The sequence below is a fragment of the Peromyscus eremicus genome, chromosome 1 (genome assembly GCF_949786415.1).
Source record: "Peromyscus eremicus chromosome 1, PerEre_H2_v1, whole genome shotgun sequence".
Taxonomy (NCBI): domain Eukaryota; kingdom Metazoa; phylum Chordata; class Mammalia; order Rodentia; family Cricetidae; genus Peromyscus; species Peromyscus eremicus.
The window spans coordinates 189,186,229-189,204,360 of NC_081416.1; the positions used below are offsets into that span (position 1 = coordinate 189,186,229).

Genomic DNA, 18,132 nt, shown 5'->3' on the forward strand with positions numbered 1-18,132 from the left:
ATCTGCAAGTCAAGCATTTCATTATTAACTTTTTTTGTTGTTTTTCGAGACAAGGTTTCTCTGTGTAACTTTGTGCCTTTCCTGGATCTCACTCTGTAGACCAGGCTGGCCTCGAACTCACAGAGATCTGCCTGCCTCTGCCTCTCGAGTGCTGGGATTAAAGGCATGCACAACCACTGCCCAGCAAGCATTTTATTATTGCAGCAGAATTTTGCAAATACATCAGTGCATGGATCCAAAGAAAGAAAGGTATGTCCAGCAGAAAATAACTGTTAAGTATTTGCTTTAATTACTTCTGTCTTTATGAGAGTTTATGGGGTATGAAGCTTATAAAAACACACAGTACTATTTATTTCTTTGTTTTAGAGAGATTTTAGACCATTGTATGAAAGAATAAATAGTAGTAGGTCTGGTGAGTAGACTAATAAGAACTTATAATATCCACTACTTACACAGTTCAGGATGAGGGTACAGAAAATGCACTGTATTAGTCTGGATTCTTTAAAGTAAGACAGAATAGAGAATGAGTACACATATGTCTATATTTATGGGATTTATGAGATAGGTTTCCATGTTGTGTTCCAGGCTGGTCAGCAATGGAAATAGATATCTCACACTGGAGAGACTGAAAATCCAGTAGTTCAATTCAAGAGACTAGATGTCTCAGCACTCCAAATTTGGTGTTGTAGTCTGTGAAGAATTCTGGAGAGAGGCTGATTGTCAATACAGTTTTAAACAGAGGTTAACCGATCAAAATCCATCCAACATCAACATGACACACAGTCAAATCTCTTTCTATCATGTTTTATTCCTTATGAAAACAATAACCTGGTCACATGTTCCAAATAATATGATACAACAATCTTAAATACAATGTCAAATTCATTATATATTTAAAAGTAGATGGTGATGTCCCTTGAGGAATACTTAGTATTTTTCCCCATAACTTTAGTAACCATGAATATATCAATCATTGTCTTCACCCATAAGAAATATTGAATTAAATCATAAATACTGATATATATGCTTGTTTATACACAAAAAGTTGTTCTTAACCAAAAGAATCCTTATTTCCACAGCTGTTCATGTAATCTTTGCTGGTGTTTCTGAACTTACACTACTATTTCTCATTATTTATTTCCCCACAAAATAGCTAAGCAACTTTGAAGGTCTTGACTATTTCCCTGAATGTGTGATCTCTAACTTCATTCTGAAAATCATGGGCACTGTATCATTCTACATGGATTAGTTCTAGTTTCAGTTTCCCACTGGCATTAATCACAGGACATAGTAATACAGACCATAGTCTAAAAGGATGTTCTGTAAATCAGACAAAATCTTCTACTCCTTCATTGCAGAAAAACAACCAAGTTTTCCTTCACTAGTGGGGACTAATCACATCTCCTAGCTCTGTTAATCTTTTAGTAACATGTTGACATCAGAGCATTGAAAGCTCAAGTTGACCAGGGTGAAATATCAGGTTCTAATTTGAAGAAATATTTATTGTGTCTCCAGGTAGTAGTACTCCAGCTCCTGAAAGCACATTTCTAGGAGAGCAAACCATAAAGTCACTGCAGCAGTAAGCATTTTCCCCTGGGTCATAAGAGGTGACATTGAGTGGAAACATTCCAATTTCCACAGTAGAATTCCTTGACCCATAACTTATGGCTAAGAAAGACAGCATACAATATACTGCATCCTGATTCAAAGCATATGTCACCTTCTGGAAAGCACTGTCACAGCCCTTTATGCAAACACCACATAAATGGTATCTTATCTTTGAAAAGCTATGTTACCATTACACCATGCTTGTTGATAAAGGATGGTGAAGGACATATTAAACTAGTGATTTCCATGAATATGGGCCTAATGTTGTAATTCTCTTCCTGTGAAGAGAGTTCCTTTGTAAGAAATAATGCTCTATTAGTGTCCTAATCCCTCCAGTGAAAGATGTGTCTAGTTACTGGGGATGACTGGTTTAGTCTCCATATCCTGTATTGCTAAGAGACTTGGCTAGGGTCACCCACATCTGTTCCTTGGAGTTTCCATTTCTCTAGGTTTCTAGCTCATTGAAGAAATGCCTCCAGATTCCAATTATCTCTCCAACATGGTACTGACCTAAACCCTGTGCATATATGTTACAGTGGTATAGCTTAGACTTCTTGTATGAATCCTAACAATGAGATGAGGGGCTGTGTCTGACTCTGTTACCTGGTTCCTCCTTCTGATTGTCTCTTCTAGCATTAATAGAGGAGGAAGTGCCCAGTCTTACTGAAAATTTATATATACCATGGCTGACTGATATCCATGGGAGGCCCAAATGTATCTGGAGAGAAACAGGGAAGGAGAAATGGATGGGTCTGTTGGGTAAATAGGGATGAGAGGAGGACTTGTGAAGAGGGAGAGAGGGAAAACTGATTGGGATTTAAAAAGAAAAAAAAACAAACACATACACACACATACAAACATAGACATTCACACAAAGAAACAATGCTGTCTGGAATACCATAATGGTGTGTAAGATACTCAATAAGGCACTCAATGATAGTTTTGACATGTGCATTATGCTCTGGACAAGCAAATTCATACAAGAATAATTCTCTAGTCCATTAAGGTGAAAGCATTTTGCTTTCTTCTTTTTAATTTTCTTCCTTTTATTAAAAACATTCTTTTCTCATACAATATATCCTGATCAATTCTCCTTCCCTCTACTCATATCAGTCCCTCCTACTCTTCCATCATATCGAGATCCACTTGATATCTGTCTCTCATTAAAAAGAATGAGCTTCTAAGAGGTAACAACAAAGTATAAAATAAGATATAGTATGCTAAAACAAAAAACAACATATCATAGGATCTAAGTGACAAAATTCAAATAGTGTTGTGCATAAATAGCAATCCCTTAGAAGACATTCACACAGCATCTAGATATCCTGTTTGGTTAATTCAGTTCCTCCTGTTTTCTATGTTCCTGATGTGAAGCACAAATGATGGAGAGATTTATTAATTTCACTGTCACCTGACCTATTTGAGATGTTTCAGTTTGTATTCTAATGCACATGACTGAAAAAGAAATAATAATGTTTATCAATCCTAAGACAATTGTCTCTGGGTTTTTATTCACTCCACTCTTCCATCCTTTCTTTAGGGAACTTATCAATATGTTGGAGCATCCACTCATTGATACAACAGAATACAAAAGACTTTCACTGTGTTAACTTATCCTGTGAACTAGGAAATAAAACGCTGCTCATAACAGCTTCATTTGGTTTATTAGGTGAAGAGTACATTTAGAGGCTATTAAATTATTATGCTTCATAGAGAAAAGAGAAGGACTTCCTATCATCCTGATGTTCTTAGAACAGGGTAAGTAGCTGGTAAATCCACTGCACTAGGTACAGGTATTTATCAGAACAACACATTTACCCAATTATTTCTTGGACAGCAAACGTGCTTTAGCTCAAAGCACAGAATCTAAACAGAAAACTTCATGTCTCAGTTAGTTGGTGCATTTGGAACTGAATAATTTAGTAAGATCATTAATTTTCTCAAAGTGAGAAATAAATGGATTTTACTGGATGTGGACATTATATTAATATGCATATACAGATGTATCATAGAAGAAAAGAATCTCTGAGACACAGAAACTAAGCAAGGTAGAATCTAATGATTGGTTTGGTTTGGAAAATCATGATGTCTCAATCATTTTGGTGGGTTTCGTCCATCATGGGATTTTGGCCCTTTCTCTACCCACTGTACTTGGAATGTCATCCTCTGATGTAGACTGTTAATACCAATCTCAGTTGTTTTCATATGAAAAGTTTCTTGCTTCATTCTTGTGACCAAATTATCCAAAGAGGAGTTCATCCCTGAGCTCTTACTGCCTGTTGTTTTAGATGAAGTCATGGTGCCTACGGGTGCAGAAGAAAATCTATAAACATATTTTCCAGCTTGTTTTTCACCTGAATACAGGGCCTCAGATGCATAGCCTAAGGGAAGAAAGAGTTCCAAAATTCTCAGTGGCAGTGGAAGAGGTATAAGAAAGTACTCAGAGTGTGACAGCTCTCTGGGTTACTGTGGCAGACTCACCCATCAACAAGGTTAGAAGCACATATGGTCACAAACATTTGAGCTAAGTATAAACCTGCAGGACACTGTGAGAGCTGGATCCATCAGACTCATGTCTGAGCAGACATGTGTGTTTGTGGGAAGTTTTCTTTTGGTTATTATTATCAGGATCTTGTTTAATCACAGTCATGCATATGCCTATAACTCCTCTGAGTGTTATTTCAGAATCAAAGAAGAATTTCACCATGAAGGAGATGTAACCATTGGTGTATTTCTCCCAGTTCATAGTATGTACACAGGCAACAAAGTTCCACATCCTTATCTGCCAAACGTTTACACCGACTTTCACATACAGTAAGTGCTGTTGTTCATTTATGCTGTTTCAGATTTCATGTTACAAATGACCCAGGTGATATGTGTATTCAAACTCCTATGCTTCTTATTTTTATCATGAAATATCCTCTTCCAATCCAAAATTCCTTATTTTATTTTATTTTATTCTTCATTTATTTTCTATTCTCAAAGATGATACAATAAGTTGCTTGTTTGTTTATTGATTTTTGTTTCCAAATATGACAATTGAAATATTGGATCTTCCTTGGCCATGCCTTTGCAGCCACATGTTTCTCATATTAGGTCTTTAGTCGGAGGATGGTTTTTATCAAAGTTTACCTGGCTCAAACACCCTCATTGTCATGCTAGAAACCTCATCCAACTACTGAGGGATCTGGATGCAGAGATCCATGACTAGGCCCTGGGTGGATCTCTGGGAGTCCAATTAGCGAGAATGAGGAGGGTTTATATGAGCGAGAATTGTTGAGACCAAGGTTGGATAAAGCGCAGAGACAAATAGCCAAACGAATGGAAACACATGAAATATGAACCAATGGCTGAGGTGTCACCAACTGGTCAGGCCCTCTGAGTGCGTGAGACAGTTGATTGGCCTGATCTCTTTGGGAGGCATCCAGGCAGTGGGACCGGGTCCTGTGCTCATTGCATGAGTCAGCTGTTTGAAACCTGGGGCCTATGCAGGGTTGCTTGGCTCAGCCTGGGAGGAGGGGACTGGATCTACCTGGACTGAGTCTACCAGGTTGATCTCAGTCTGTGGGGAAGGCTTTGCCCTGGAGGAGATGGGAATGGGCGGCGGGCTAGGGGGAAGGTAAGGGGGGCGGGAGGGGGAAGAACAAGGGAATCCATGGCTGATATGTAGAACTGAATTGTATTGCAAAATAAAAATTAAAAAAAAAAAGTTTACCTGGCTCTTCAGGACAGTCTAGAAGTCTATATGTACTCGTGTAAAAAGAGGTGATGCCACTAAAAGTTGTTACTATGGAGGGATATGATGGTAGAGTAACAAGTTTGCATATGCTAGATACCACTGATTTAGCACTAAGGATGTCAGATTTAGAAGTTGGCAATAGTTACTTGTTGTCACACAGCTATGCCTGTCTTCAAAGTTTTTTAGTTAAATTAATTATTTACTAAGATTTTACTACCAGAATCATTTTTCTCTTTTACATGTCTTATCATCATTTCTAACAAGTTTTTAATCTCATTTTCACGGATGTGGTCATAAGACTCAATGACAAGTTTGTGGCCACTTAGGGTTGTTTCTTACTAAGTCAGAAATAAAATTAAGTTTGTGGTAGGGAAATGTTTTTGTTACTACAAAAGAGTAGTATGTGTGACTTTCTCCCTTTCCATTCCTCCCTCAAAATCTTCCATTGTAAAATACCTTTCCTAATTTTTTAATACAAGTTGGGGAACAAGAAGTGTATGTATCTCAAAGCTAAAATTATTTGTAAGGCTTCTGATTACATCCTTTATTACACTGTGAGAGTGCATATATGTTTTCAAAGAGGGAATACATCTGCTTTCTAAGGTTCTTTGTCTCTTTTTATGCATAGAATTTTGACATGCCTAGAAATGGTCATCTTAATTATCAAGATTACAAAATGTACTAGCTGTGGGCAGGAATTTTGCTTCACTACATTGGTTTTTGTGTGGTCTAAATTTTTAAACAGATTTTACTTTAGGACTATTATAACTATTCAGATGATGTGATATACAAACATAAAATTACATGTCACTTTCCAGATTAATGTAAGTTTTCTTTTGAGGCAACATGACTTAGTCTATTGGACTGCACATAATAGAGAATTTATAAGGCATTTTTACCAAAATTTTTGTGTGCATCCCTGCACAGTCATGCCTCAGGTCTCACATGCAGGTGATAGATCACCATGCCAAGAACTTCTCTAATTGCTCCTCATCAATTAGTAAAGAGAAACCTGTTTTCTCCCAAATCCATACATACTTTCCTATATTTCATGAGAACTCTAATCCTCTCCAATTTTGTAGGAACATTTATTTCTGGAAAGAAATCTGGTTTTTTTTTTTTTTTTTTTTTACTGTTGAATTGCCCTACAGTATGTCTTCCATTTGATCATACTTCTGTTTATTTACAAAGCTTTATGGACAGATATTTTATTTATACAAAATCACTTGTTGTATGTGTCTATTCATCCACAAGGATACATAGCGATACATAGAGAACTGTTCCCATTCATCTTCACCTATTTAGTTAATTCTCAGCTATTTAAACACAACACTAGAAGATATGATATTCTTTAGATTTTATCTGTTAAATCTCAAAAATTGTTGCCTCTATTTCATAAAGGCAGATTTTTTTCTCTGAAGAACAGAGTGTAAAGTTATGGCTGCTCTGCTGGACACTCGTAACACTCATATTCATCAGGCTTCATTTAATTTTTCTTTATTTTATGATGACTGAATAGAAGTACTTGAAACAAAAATAGAGTACTAAAAACCCTCAGAGATATAGAAACACACTCCAGCCTTCTATAATCTCAAGCAGCAGTTCAGAAAGTACTATTTACAGAGAACAGAGTAGGATGTAGCAACACTGCTACTATGATTACAAGATGCTTAAAATAGAACCCTGCCTCTGACAGCTTGTACTTATGTAACAGATGATCCAGGTGTATTTGTTTTGACTTCAAAAGACTTAAGCCCTTGGGAACTAAAAGTCCAGGCCATAGCTCTGCTCTCCTGTAGACCATGGGGGATTTCTAGAAGCCATCCTTCAATATCTCACTAACTTCTAACTCTGCTCACAAATGGATTTCCCTTGAGAATGTGTTCATCGTTGTATCCCAGAGAGCCCACAATGTTCTCATCTACTAAATACCTACTTACATTAACTACAATTACTTCACATTTTATTCTTATCTAATAATTCATGAGCAATAAAATAATTATGAAATGTGCTTTCTTGAAAGCCTGGAACACTTTAACATTTGATATTTAATTATATCATTCAAATACAAATTTTGTACATATTTAGTGGCTTATTTTTAGTTTTGTTATGTGTCAGGGTATAATGAAATAAAAGGTTAAATGCTGTGTTAAATAATAATAATTAAAAAATATACATTGTACACACAATGAAATAAAATGTCATTTTACAGTATAATTTAATCCTGACTATAAACTTTTTCACTATTCATATTTATTATACTTGTTAGCCTTTTTTAAACAATCTATTCAAAATTCTAATAAGTATCATAGAGCACTAATATTTTTTATGTGAAATTCTGGTTAGTGAGTTATATTAATTATTTTTTCCACAAATTTTGTTTCTCAAATATTTGACAGTAAAATGTATATCACCAGACAATAAAGACATAATGTAATGATTATTTAATGGCTAAAATTCATGTTGTATAATTATTTTTTATTTTTTTATTTTTTATATATTTTTTTTTAATTTTTATTTTGCAATACAATTCAGTTCTACATATCAGCCACAGATTCCCTTGTTCTCCCCCCTCCCCCCCCCATCTTCCCCCCAGCCCGCCCCCCATTCCAATCTCCTCCAGGGCAAAGCCTTCCCCACAGACTGAGATCAACCTGGTGGACTCAGTCCAGGTAGGTCCAGTCCCCTCCTCCCAGGCCGAGCCAAGGGACCCTGCATAGGCCCCAGGTTTCAAACAGGCGACTCATGCAGTGAGCACAGGACCCGGTGCCACTGCCTGGATGCCTCCCAAACAGATCAGGCCAATCAACTGTCTCACGCACTCAGAGGGCCTGATCCAGATGGTGACCCCTCAGCCATTGGTTCATATTTCATGTGTTTCCATTTGTTTGGCTATTTGTCTCTGTGCTTTATCCGACCTTGGTCTCAACAATTCTCGCTCATATAAACCCTCCTCCTTCTCGTTAATTGGACTCCCAGAGATCCACCTGGGGCCTAGTCATGGATCTCTGCATCCAGATCCCTCAGTAGTTGGATGAGGTTTCTAGCACGACAATTAGGGTGTTTGGCCATCCCATCACCAGAGTAGGTCAGTTTGGACTGTCTCTCGACCATTGCCAGCAGTCTGTTGTGGGGGTATCTTTGTGGATTTCTGTGGGCCTCTCTAGCACTTTGTTTCTTCCTATTCTCATGTGGTCTTCATTTACCATGGTCTCCTATTCCTTGTTCTCCCTCTCTGTTGTTGATCCAGCTGGGATCTCCCACTCACCCAAGCTCTCTTTCCCTCGACCCTTGCCCTTCACTACCCCCACTCATGTCCAGGCTGTTCATGTAGATCTCATTCCATTTCTCTGTCATTGGGCGATCCCTGTGTCTTTCTTGGGGTCCTGTTTTCCAGGTAGCCTGCCTGGTGATGTGAGTAGCAGTCCAGTCATCCTTGTTCCACATCTAGTATCCTGTTATGAGTGAGTACATACCATGTTTGTCTTTCTGAGTCTGGGATACCTCACTCAGGATGATTTTTTCTAGATCCATCCATTTGTCTGCAAACCTCATAATGTCATTGTTTTTCTCTGCTGAGTGGTATTCCATTGTGTATATGTACCACATTTTGTTTATCCTTTCTTCAGTTGAAGGGCATCTAGGTTGTTTCCATGTTCTGGCTATTACAAACAATGCTGATATGAACATAGCTGAACAAGTGCTCTTGTGGTGTGGTTGAGCATTCCTTGGGTATATGCCCAAGAGTGGTATAGCTGGATCTTGGGGGAGATGGATTCCCAATTTTCTAAGAAAGCGCCATATTGATTTCCAAAGTGGTTGTACAAGCTTGCATTCCCACCAGCAGTGGAGGAGAGTTCCCCTAGCTCCACATCCTCTCCAGCATAACGTGTCTTCAGTGTTTTTGATCTTAGCCATTCTGACAGGCGTAAGGTGGTATCTCAGAGTTGTTTTGATTTGCATTTCCCTGATGATTAGGGATGTTGAGCAATTCCTTAAATGTCTTTCAGCCATTTGAGTTTCCTCTGTTGAGAATTCTCTGTTTAGTTCTATAGCCCATTTCTTAATTGGACTGTTGGGCATTTTGATGTCTAATTTCTTGAGTTCCTTATATATTCTGGATATCAGTCCTCTGTCAGATGTGGGATTGGTGAAGATCTTTTCCCATTCTGTAGGCTGTCGCTTTGCTTTGTTGACCATATCCTTTGCCCTACAAAAGCTTCTCAGTTTCAAGAGGTCCCATTGATTGATTGTTTCTCTCAGTGTCTGTGCTACTGGTGTTCTATTTAGAAAGTGGTATCCTATGCCAATGCATTCAAGACTACTTCCTACTTTCTCTTCTAGCAGGTTCAGAGTAGCTGGATTTATGTTGAGGTCCTTGATCCACTTCGACTTAAGTTTTGTGCACGGTGATAGATATGGATCTATTTGCAGCCTTCTACATGTTGATATCCAGTTTTGCCAGCACCATTTGTTGAAGATGCTTTCTTTTTTCCATTGTGCACTTTTGGCTTCTTTGTCAAAAATTATTTGTTCATAGGTGTGCGGATTAATGTCAGGGTCTTCAATTCGATTCCATTGGTCCACATGTCGGTTTTTATGCCAGTACCAAGCTGTTTTTATTACTGTAGCTCTATAGTAGAGTTTGAAGTCAGGGATCGTGATGCCTCCAGAGGTTGTTTTATTGTACAGGATTCTTTTGGCTATCCTGGGTTTTTTGTTTTTCCATATGAAGTTGAGTATTATTCTGTCCAGGCCTGTGAAGAATTGTGTTGGTATTTTGATGGGGATTGCATTGAATCTGTAGATTGCTTTTGGTAAGATTGCCATTTCTACTATGTTAGTTCTGCCTATCCATGAGCATGGGAGATCTTTCCATTTTCTGACATCTTCTTCAATTTCTTTTTTCAGGGACTTAAAGTTCTTGTCATATAGGTCCTTCACTTGCTTGGTTAGTGTTACCCCAAGGTTTTTATGTCATTTGTGGCTATAGTAAAGGGTGATGTATCTCTGATTTCCTTCTCCGCTTTTTTGTCCATTGTATATAGGAGGGCTACTGATTTTTTTGAGTTGATCTTGTATCCTGCTATGTTGCTGAAGGTGTTTATAAGCTGTATAAGTTCCTTGGTGGAATCTTTGGGGTTGCTCAAGTATACTATCATGTCATCTGCAAATAGGGAAAGCTTGACTTCTTCCTTCCCAATTTGTATTCCTTTAATCTCCTTATGTTGTCTTATTGCTCTGGCTAGAACTTCAAGTACTATATTGAATAAGTATGGGGAGAGCGGACAGCCTTGCCTTGTTCCTGATTTTAGTGGAATTGCTTTGAGTTTCTCTCCATTTAATTTGATGTTGGCTGTTGGCTTGCTGTAAATTGCCTTTATTATGTTTAGGTATGTTCCCTGTATTCCTGATCGCTCCAAGACCTTTATCATGAAGGGGTGTTGGATTTTGTCAAATGCCTTTTCAGCATCTAGTGAGATGATCCTGTGGTTTTTTTCTTTGCGTTTGTTTATATGGTGTATCACATTGACAGACTTTCGTATGTTTAACCATCCTTGCATCCCTGGAATGAATCCTACTTGATCATGGTGGATAATTGTTTTGATGTGTTCTTGGAGTCTGTTTGCCAGTATTTTATTGAGTATTTTTGCATCAATGTTCATGAGGGAGATCGGTCTGTAGTTCTCTTTCTTTGTTGTATCCTTGTTTGGTTTGGGAATCAGGGTAATTGTAGCCTCATAGAAGGAGTTTGGTAATGTTCCTTCTGTTTCTATTGTATGGAACAATTTAGAGAGTATTGGTATTAACTCTTCTTTGAAGATCTGGTAGAATTCTGCACTGAAACCATCTGGTCCTGGGCTTTTTTTGGTTGGGAGACTTTTAATGACTGTTTCTATTTTGTTAGGGGTTATTGGACTATTTAAATAGTTTATCTGGTCTTGATTTAATTTAGGTATGTGGTACCTATCCAGAAAATTATCCATTTCTTTTAGGTTTTCCAGTTTTGTGGAATAGAGGTTTTTGAAGTATGACCTGATGATTCTCTGGATTTCCTCAATGTCTGTTGTTATGTCCCCTTTTTCATTTCTGATTTTGTTGATTTGGATGCTCTCTCTCTGTCTTTTGGTTAGTTTGGATAAGGGCTTGTCTATCTTGTTGATTTTCTCAAAGAACCAACTCTTTGTTTCATTAATTTTTTGTATTGTTCTCTTTGTTTCTATTTTATTGATTTCAGCTCTCACTTTGATAATTTCCTGGCATCTATTTTTTCCTGGGAGACTTTGCTTCTTCCTGTTCTAGAACTTTCAGGTGTGCTGTTAAGTCATTAGTGTGAGATTTCTCCAGCTTATTTATGTTGGCGTTTAGTGCTATGATTTTCCCTCTTAGTACTGCTTTCATAGTGTCCCATAGGTTTGGATATGTGGTGTCTTCACTTTCGTTGATCTCTAGGAAGTCTTTAATTTCTTTCTTTATTTCTTCCTTAACCCATTGGTGATTCAGGTGGGTATTGTTCAGTTTCCATGAGATTGTAGGTTTTCTGTAGTTTTTGTTGTTGTTGAAATCCAACTTTAGACCATGGTGGTCTGATAGAACACAGGAGGTTATTCCAATTGTTTTGTATCTGTTTAGATTTGTTTTGTGACCAAGTATGTGGTCAATTTTAGAGAAGGTTCCATGGGGTGCTGAGAAGAAGGTATATTCTTTTTTGTTAGGATGGAATGTTCTGTAGATGTCGATTAAGTCCATTTGAGTCATGACATCAGTTAAGTCCTTTATTTCACTGTTAAGTTTCGATTTGGGGGATCTGTCCAGTGGTGAAAGTGGGGTGTTGAGGTCTCCCACTATTAATGTGTGGGGTTTTATATGTGATTTAAGCTTTAATAATGTTTCTTTTACATATGTGGGTGCCCTTGTGTTTGGGGCATAAATGTTCAGAATTGAGACTTCATCTTGGTGGATCTTTCCTGTGATGAGTATGTAATGCCCTTCTTGATCTCTTTTGATTGATTTTAGTTTGAAGTCTATTTTGCTGGATATCAGGATGGCTACACCCGCTTGTTTCTTAAGACCATTTGATTGGAAAGTCTTTTCCCAGCCTTTTATTTTTAGGTAGTGTCTATCTTTGAATTTGAGATGTGTTTCTTGTATGCAGCAGAAAGATGGGTCCTGCTTTCGTATCCATTCTGTAAGCCTATGTCTTTTTATAGGTGAATTAAGTCCATTGATATTGAGGGATATTAATGTCCAGTGATTGTTCATTCCTGTTATTTTTTGGTGGTGATGTGTGTGTACTTTTCTTCGTTGGGGTCTACTGCTGTGGCTTTATCTATTGCCTGTGTTTTCGAGGTTGTATCTGACTTCCTTAGGTTGGAGTTTTCCTTCTAGTGCTTTCTGTAGGGCTGGGTTTGTGGATAAATATTGTTTAAATCTGGCTTTGTCATGGAATGTCTTGTTCACTCCATCTATGATGATTGAAAGTTTTGCTGGGTATATTAGTCTAGGCTGACATCCATGATCTCTTAATGTCTGCATTACATCTGTCCAGGACCTTCTGGCTTTCAAAGTCTCCATTGAGAAATCGGGTGTTATTCTGATAGGTTTGCCTTTATATGTCACTTGGCCTTTTTCCTTTGCTGCTCTTAATATTCTTTCTTTATTCTGTACATTTAATTGTTTAATTATTATGTGGAGAGGGGACTTTTTTGGGGGGTCTAGTCTGTTTGGTGTTCTATAGGCTTCTTGTATCTTCATAGGCATTTCCTTCTTTAAGTTGGGAAAGTTTTCTTCTATGATCTTGTTGAATATATTTTCTGTGCCCTTGAGTTGGTATTCTTCTCCTTCTTCTACCCCTATTATTCGTAGGTTTGGTCTTTTCATGGTGTCCCAAATTTCTTGGACATTTTGGTTCATGACTTTGTTGACTTTAGTGTTTTCTTTGAGGAATCTATTTCTTCTATTGTATCTTCAACGCTAGAGATCCTCTCTTCCATCTCTTGCATTCTGTTGATTATACTTGCATCTGAAGTTCCCAATCATTTTCTCAGATTTTCTATTTCCAGCATTCCCTCTGTTTGTGTCTTCTTCATTTTTTCTATTTCCCTTTTCAGGTCTTGGACTGTTTCCTTCATTTGTTTCATTGATTTTCTTTCAGTATTTTATTGTTCTCTTCCAGGACTTTTTTGATTTCTTCTAATTTGTTTGCCCTTTCCTCTTGTTGTTTACAGCGTTCTTCACATTTTTTTGTCTTTTCCTCTACACGTGCCTCTAGCTTCTTCATGATGACATTCATAAGGCTATTTTCTTTTGCTTCTTCCAATTTCTGATGTTCAGGTCTAGGTGTTGGAGGAGGGCTAGGGCCTGGTGATGGTGTATTGCTATTCATTTTGTTGTATGTGTTTCTGCCTTGACGTCTGCCCATCTCCTTGTGGTTCGTTCTTGGCCTTATCCGCACACTTGGTTCAGACAGAGCTGACAGATTCAGGAAGTCTCTCTCTCTTGTCCAGATGGGAGCTCTCTTGTCCAAATTGGAAGTCCGGGGCAGGATGGGAGCTCTTGTTCAGAAGGGAAGTCCGGGGGAGGATGGGTGCTCTCCTCTCTCTCCTCCAGATGGGAAATCCAGGGCAAGATGGGAGCTGGGGGCCAGCCTCTAAGTCTCAAGAAGAGGCTTGGGGCTCAGGCGGATGGGCGTGGGGGCAGGGCGTGGAGACTGCAGGGTCTGCCAGGGGTCTTGGAGAAGGGGATCCTTCCCGGTGGGGCTAGAAGGGAACCTGCCCGGGGACCAGAACCTGGGGCCAAGTTGGGCAGGTCTTCCCCAGAGTGGCTGGTGCCCAGGGATGGGGTCCGGGGCAAGCTAGGGCACTCACCTGTGCTTCAGAAGGGAAGTCCTGGGCAAGATGGGAGCTGGGGGCTGGCCTCTAAGTCTCAGGAAGAGTCTTGGGGCTCAGGTGGATGGGCGTGGGGGCAGGGCGTGGAGACTGCAGGGTCTGCCAGGGGTCTTGGAGAAGGGGTTCCTTCCCAGTGGGGCTAGAAGGGAACCTGCCCGGGGACCAGAACCTGGGGCCAAGTTGGGCAGGTCTTCCCCAGAGTGGCTGGTGCCCAGGGATGGGTTCCGGGGCAAGCTAGGGCACTCACCTGTGCTTCAGAAGGGAAGTCCTAGGCAAGATGGGAGCTGGGGGCCGGCCTCTAAGTCTCAGGAAGAGGCTTGGGGCTCAGGCAGATGGGCGTGGGGGCAGGGCGTGGAGACTGCAGGGTCTGCCAGGGGTCTTGGAGAAGGGGATCCTTCCCGTTGGGGCTGGAAGGGAACCTGCCCGGTGAGCAGAACCTGGGGCCAAGTTGGGCAGGTCTTCCCCGGAGTGGCTGGTGCCCAGGGATGGGGTCGGGGGCAAGCTAGGGCACTCACCTGTGCTTCAGAAGGGAAGTCCTGGGCAAGATGGGAGCTGGGGGCCAGCCTCTAAGTCTCAGGAAGAGGCTTGGGGCTCAGGTGGATGGGCGTGGGGGCAGGGCGTGGAGACTGCAGGGTCTGCCAGGGGTCTTGGAGAAGGGGATGCTTCCCGGTGGGGCTAGAAGGGAACCTGCCCAGGGACCAGAACCTGGGGCCAAGTTGGGCAGGTCTTCCCCGGTGTGGCTGGTGCCCAGGGATGGGGTCCTGGCAAGCTAGGGCACTCACCTGTGCTTCAGAAGGGAAGTCCGGGGCAGAAGGAAATCTGTTTTTTAATTCAGAAACAGGAACTTTAATGCCTGTAAGTTCTGATCAACATATCTACTTAATTTGTAAACAGTTAGAATAGCCATTGAGTCAATCCATTTGTATATGTCCACCAAGTAGTCCCAGAGGCCAAGTAATATTGCATATACATATGCATATATATAATGGAATGATTTATATATATATATATATTTCTATATATATGATTTCTATATATATAATGGGATGATTTTTATATATATATATATATGCTGAATATCAGCTATCCAAATAAGGAAAAGTATGTAGATTAAAAATTTGGGATATTAGATTTCTTTGTCCCTTGTAAGTCTCCTAATGTTAATTAAGGCTACCCCCAGTCACTGTAGCATGGAGACTTTCTCAGGATGAGCTTTTAAGTACAAAAAACATGTTCTGTATTAAAATGCATCAGTTAACAAGAACAGTTAGCAAGAATTGGACCTACAGAAGCAAAAAGCAAGTTTAATACATTTAGAGTCTTTCTGAAAACTATGTGTTTTGTTTTCATTTTCATCAGGTGGTGCTGTCCATTTGCTGAGCTTTACAAGCTGAATGGCACTTCCACCATCCAGTCAGTTGTGCTAAGCTCTGGAGGCCTACTAAGGCCTGGGGCACTGCTACATTCACAACTGTTCTCAGGGAATGAGACAAATCATGACCATTTTATTTCATGATCCAATCAGAATAAGAGTTAGATGCCTACCCAGTGCTGATAGCAGAGTAGGTTGCCAGGGGGAGCAAATATTTTCACAACCATGCCAAGAACTTCTCTAATTGTTCCTGATCAGTTTTAATTCAGAAACATGAACTTTTAATGCCTCTAAGTTCTGATCAACATATCTTCTAAGTTTGGAAACAATTAGAAGAGCCATTGAGTCAAACCATTAATATATGTCCACCAAGTAGTCCCCAGTAATATTGCATATATATATATATATATATATATATATATATATATATATATATATATTTTACATCATCCCATTAGGCCGAATATCAGCTATCAAAATAAGGAGAAGTATGTAGGTTAAAAATTTGGGATATTAGATTTCTTTGTCCCTTGTAAGTCTCCTAATTTAATTAAGGCTACCCACAGTCACTGTGAGTATGTCAGTCAATGGGCTGACAGTCTGTTTAATTCATATCCCTATGTACTATGAGGGCATGGTCTAAGCATAACCAGCAATTCTGGCTGATTTTGGATGGGAATGATATAACTCAATCCCTAAGGTCTGACCTACATAATAGAGTCTGATTTCTTAGGTTATTCTTATTTCCCAAAGACCACAATCTTTTTTTTTTTTTTTTTTTTTTTTGGTTTTTCGAGACAGGGTTTCTCTGTGTAGCTTTGCGCCTTTCCTGGAACTCACTTGGTAGCCCAGGCTGGCCTCGAACTCACAGAGATCCACCTGGCTCTGCCTCCCGAGTGCTGGGATTAAAGGCGTGAGCCACCACCGCCCGGCGACCACAATCTTTTTAAATCAATCATTTTAGGACTCTCCAGTTTTACAATGGAAGCCTCCTTGATGCTGGCAACTAGGTGACAAAGCCACAGGGAATGCATGGAATCGTAAACTTTGTATTACTATCTAAAAGATAAACTCTCACATCCTTCATTTCTCCAGTACAGCCAAACACATAAAGTAGGCATCAGCAAGTAAAGGTCAAGATGAGATAAAGGCTGCTGGTCTGTAGTCACATCAGATAATACCTTCCATGTATCTGTCATCCTCAATCTCCAGTCCAGCTCTGAGAGCAGTGAGGCTTGGACTGTGACCCTGTGTTCGTACCCATAGTGGAAAACACAAGATTCAGTAAGAGGTATAAGAGTAGGGAGTGCAAGAACCTGGGGACCAATGAAACCTTATTATTAATGGGCCCATAGTTCAGAGACATTCCATTTGAGAATAGCATCTGTGGCTTCCACTCTCTTTATCTGGGTGTGGTGGGTCTGTGATGTAACAGCACCTACATTCACCACAAGAGGAGTGGTGAGAATGACCTTGTAGGGTCCTTAAGAGATTAGCTCCAGTGTCCATTTGGTTACTCACTTGTCACAGAGGATATCACTCTACTTAAGCAAGGTGAAATTGGTGGTGGACTCAGAAGATGGCTGGGTATCTCAGATAATTCAGTGAATAGCCTGTGTGGAGAACTGGAATGCCTTTAGTGACTTGATAAGGAAATGATTAAAGAGTTTTGTCAACTGCTTGTCTCTGAGCTTTGGAAGCAGGTGGGGAATTCTTCCAAATATAATCTCATAGGTAGTTAATTCCTCCTAATATGGGAAAATGTAAACTGAGGCACTGTAAAGGAGGAAGACGATCCATCTTTTTCTGGACTCTAATGAGAATTTTGATGGAGTTTCAATTGATGTCCTGTTCATTCTTTCTGCCAGCTGACAACTCTGAGGTCTAGATACACAGTGAAGATTCTGCTCTATGTCTAAAGCCCTAGCTATTAATTAAGAGGGTTTGGGTTATGAAAATCAGCATATTGTTGGAACCTATTGTTAGAAGGAAGCCAAATTGGAGCATCCATTTATTCCTGAGCTTTTTAGCTACTATATGAGGAACACTTCTAACCACTCAAAAATGGTATCTATAAGAAAGTTGCAAGTATTTTTCCCTTCCTCAGCAAGCCAGATCTTGGTTGAAGTCAGTTTTTCCAACATTTGACAGGGTGTTGGTCTTTCATTTGGATCCCTTACTGGGTAAGGACTCTCTGTTTCTATTTACTTTAACATAATCCTGGTATATCCCTGAGATATGCCATGCTAGTGTGCCGAGTATAGCTATAACATACCTTCGTCTGAACAACTCAGAAAATTTTGTGGTACCCAGGGGAATAGCCTGGTGAAGGTTTGTTACCAGAATCCAGCCAGTTATTTCTGAGAGAATGAACTTTTCCTTTGGTACTTGCCATCAACACATAGGTGATGGAGGACTATCTTTCTCTGCAATGCAAATATGTGTTGCTCTGATGGGTTGATAAATAAAGCCACTTGTCTTATGGCAAAGCAGCTTAAAGTCATCAGGAAATTCAAAGAGAGAGG

At 39.6% G+C, this 18,132-nt stretch overlaps 1 protein-coding gene across 1 annotated transcript in view; it reads left to right on the forward strand.

Annotated features, from left to right (window-relative positions):
* The first annotated feature begins 229 nt into the window (after nt 1-229).
* The window catches only part of LOC131903661 (vomeronasal type-2 receptor 116-like), a 33,844-nt gene continuing 15,941 nt past the window's right edge, over nt 230-18,132 (forward strand). Inside the window, exons 1-2 of the mRNA XM_059254372.1 lie at nt 230-249; nt 4,237-4,422. Of these exons, the coding sequence (XP_059110355.1) occupies nt 230-249; nt 4,237-4,422 (206 nt within the window). The remainder of the gene's footprint in view (nt 250-4,236; nt 4,423-18,132) is intronic.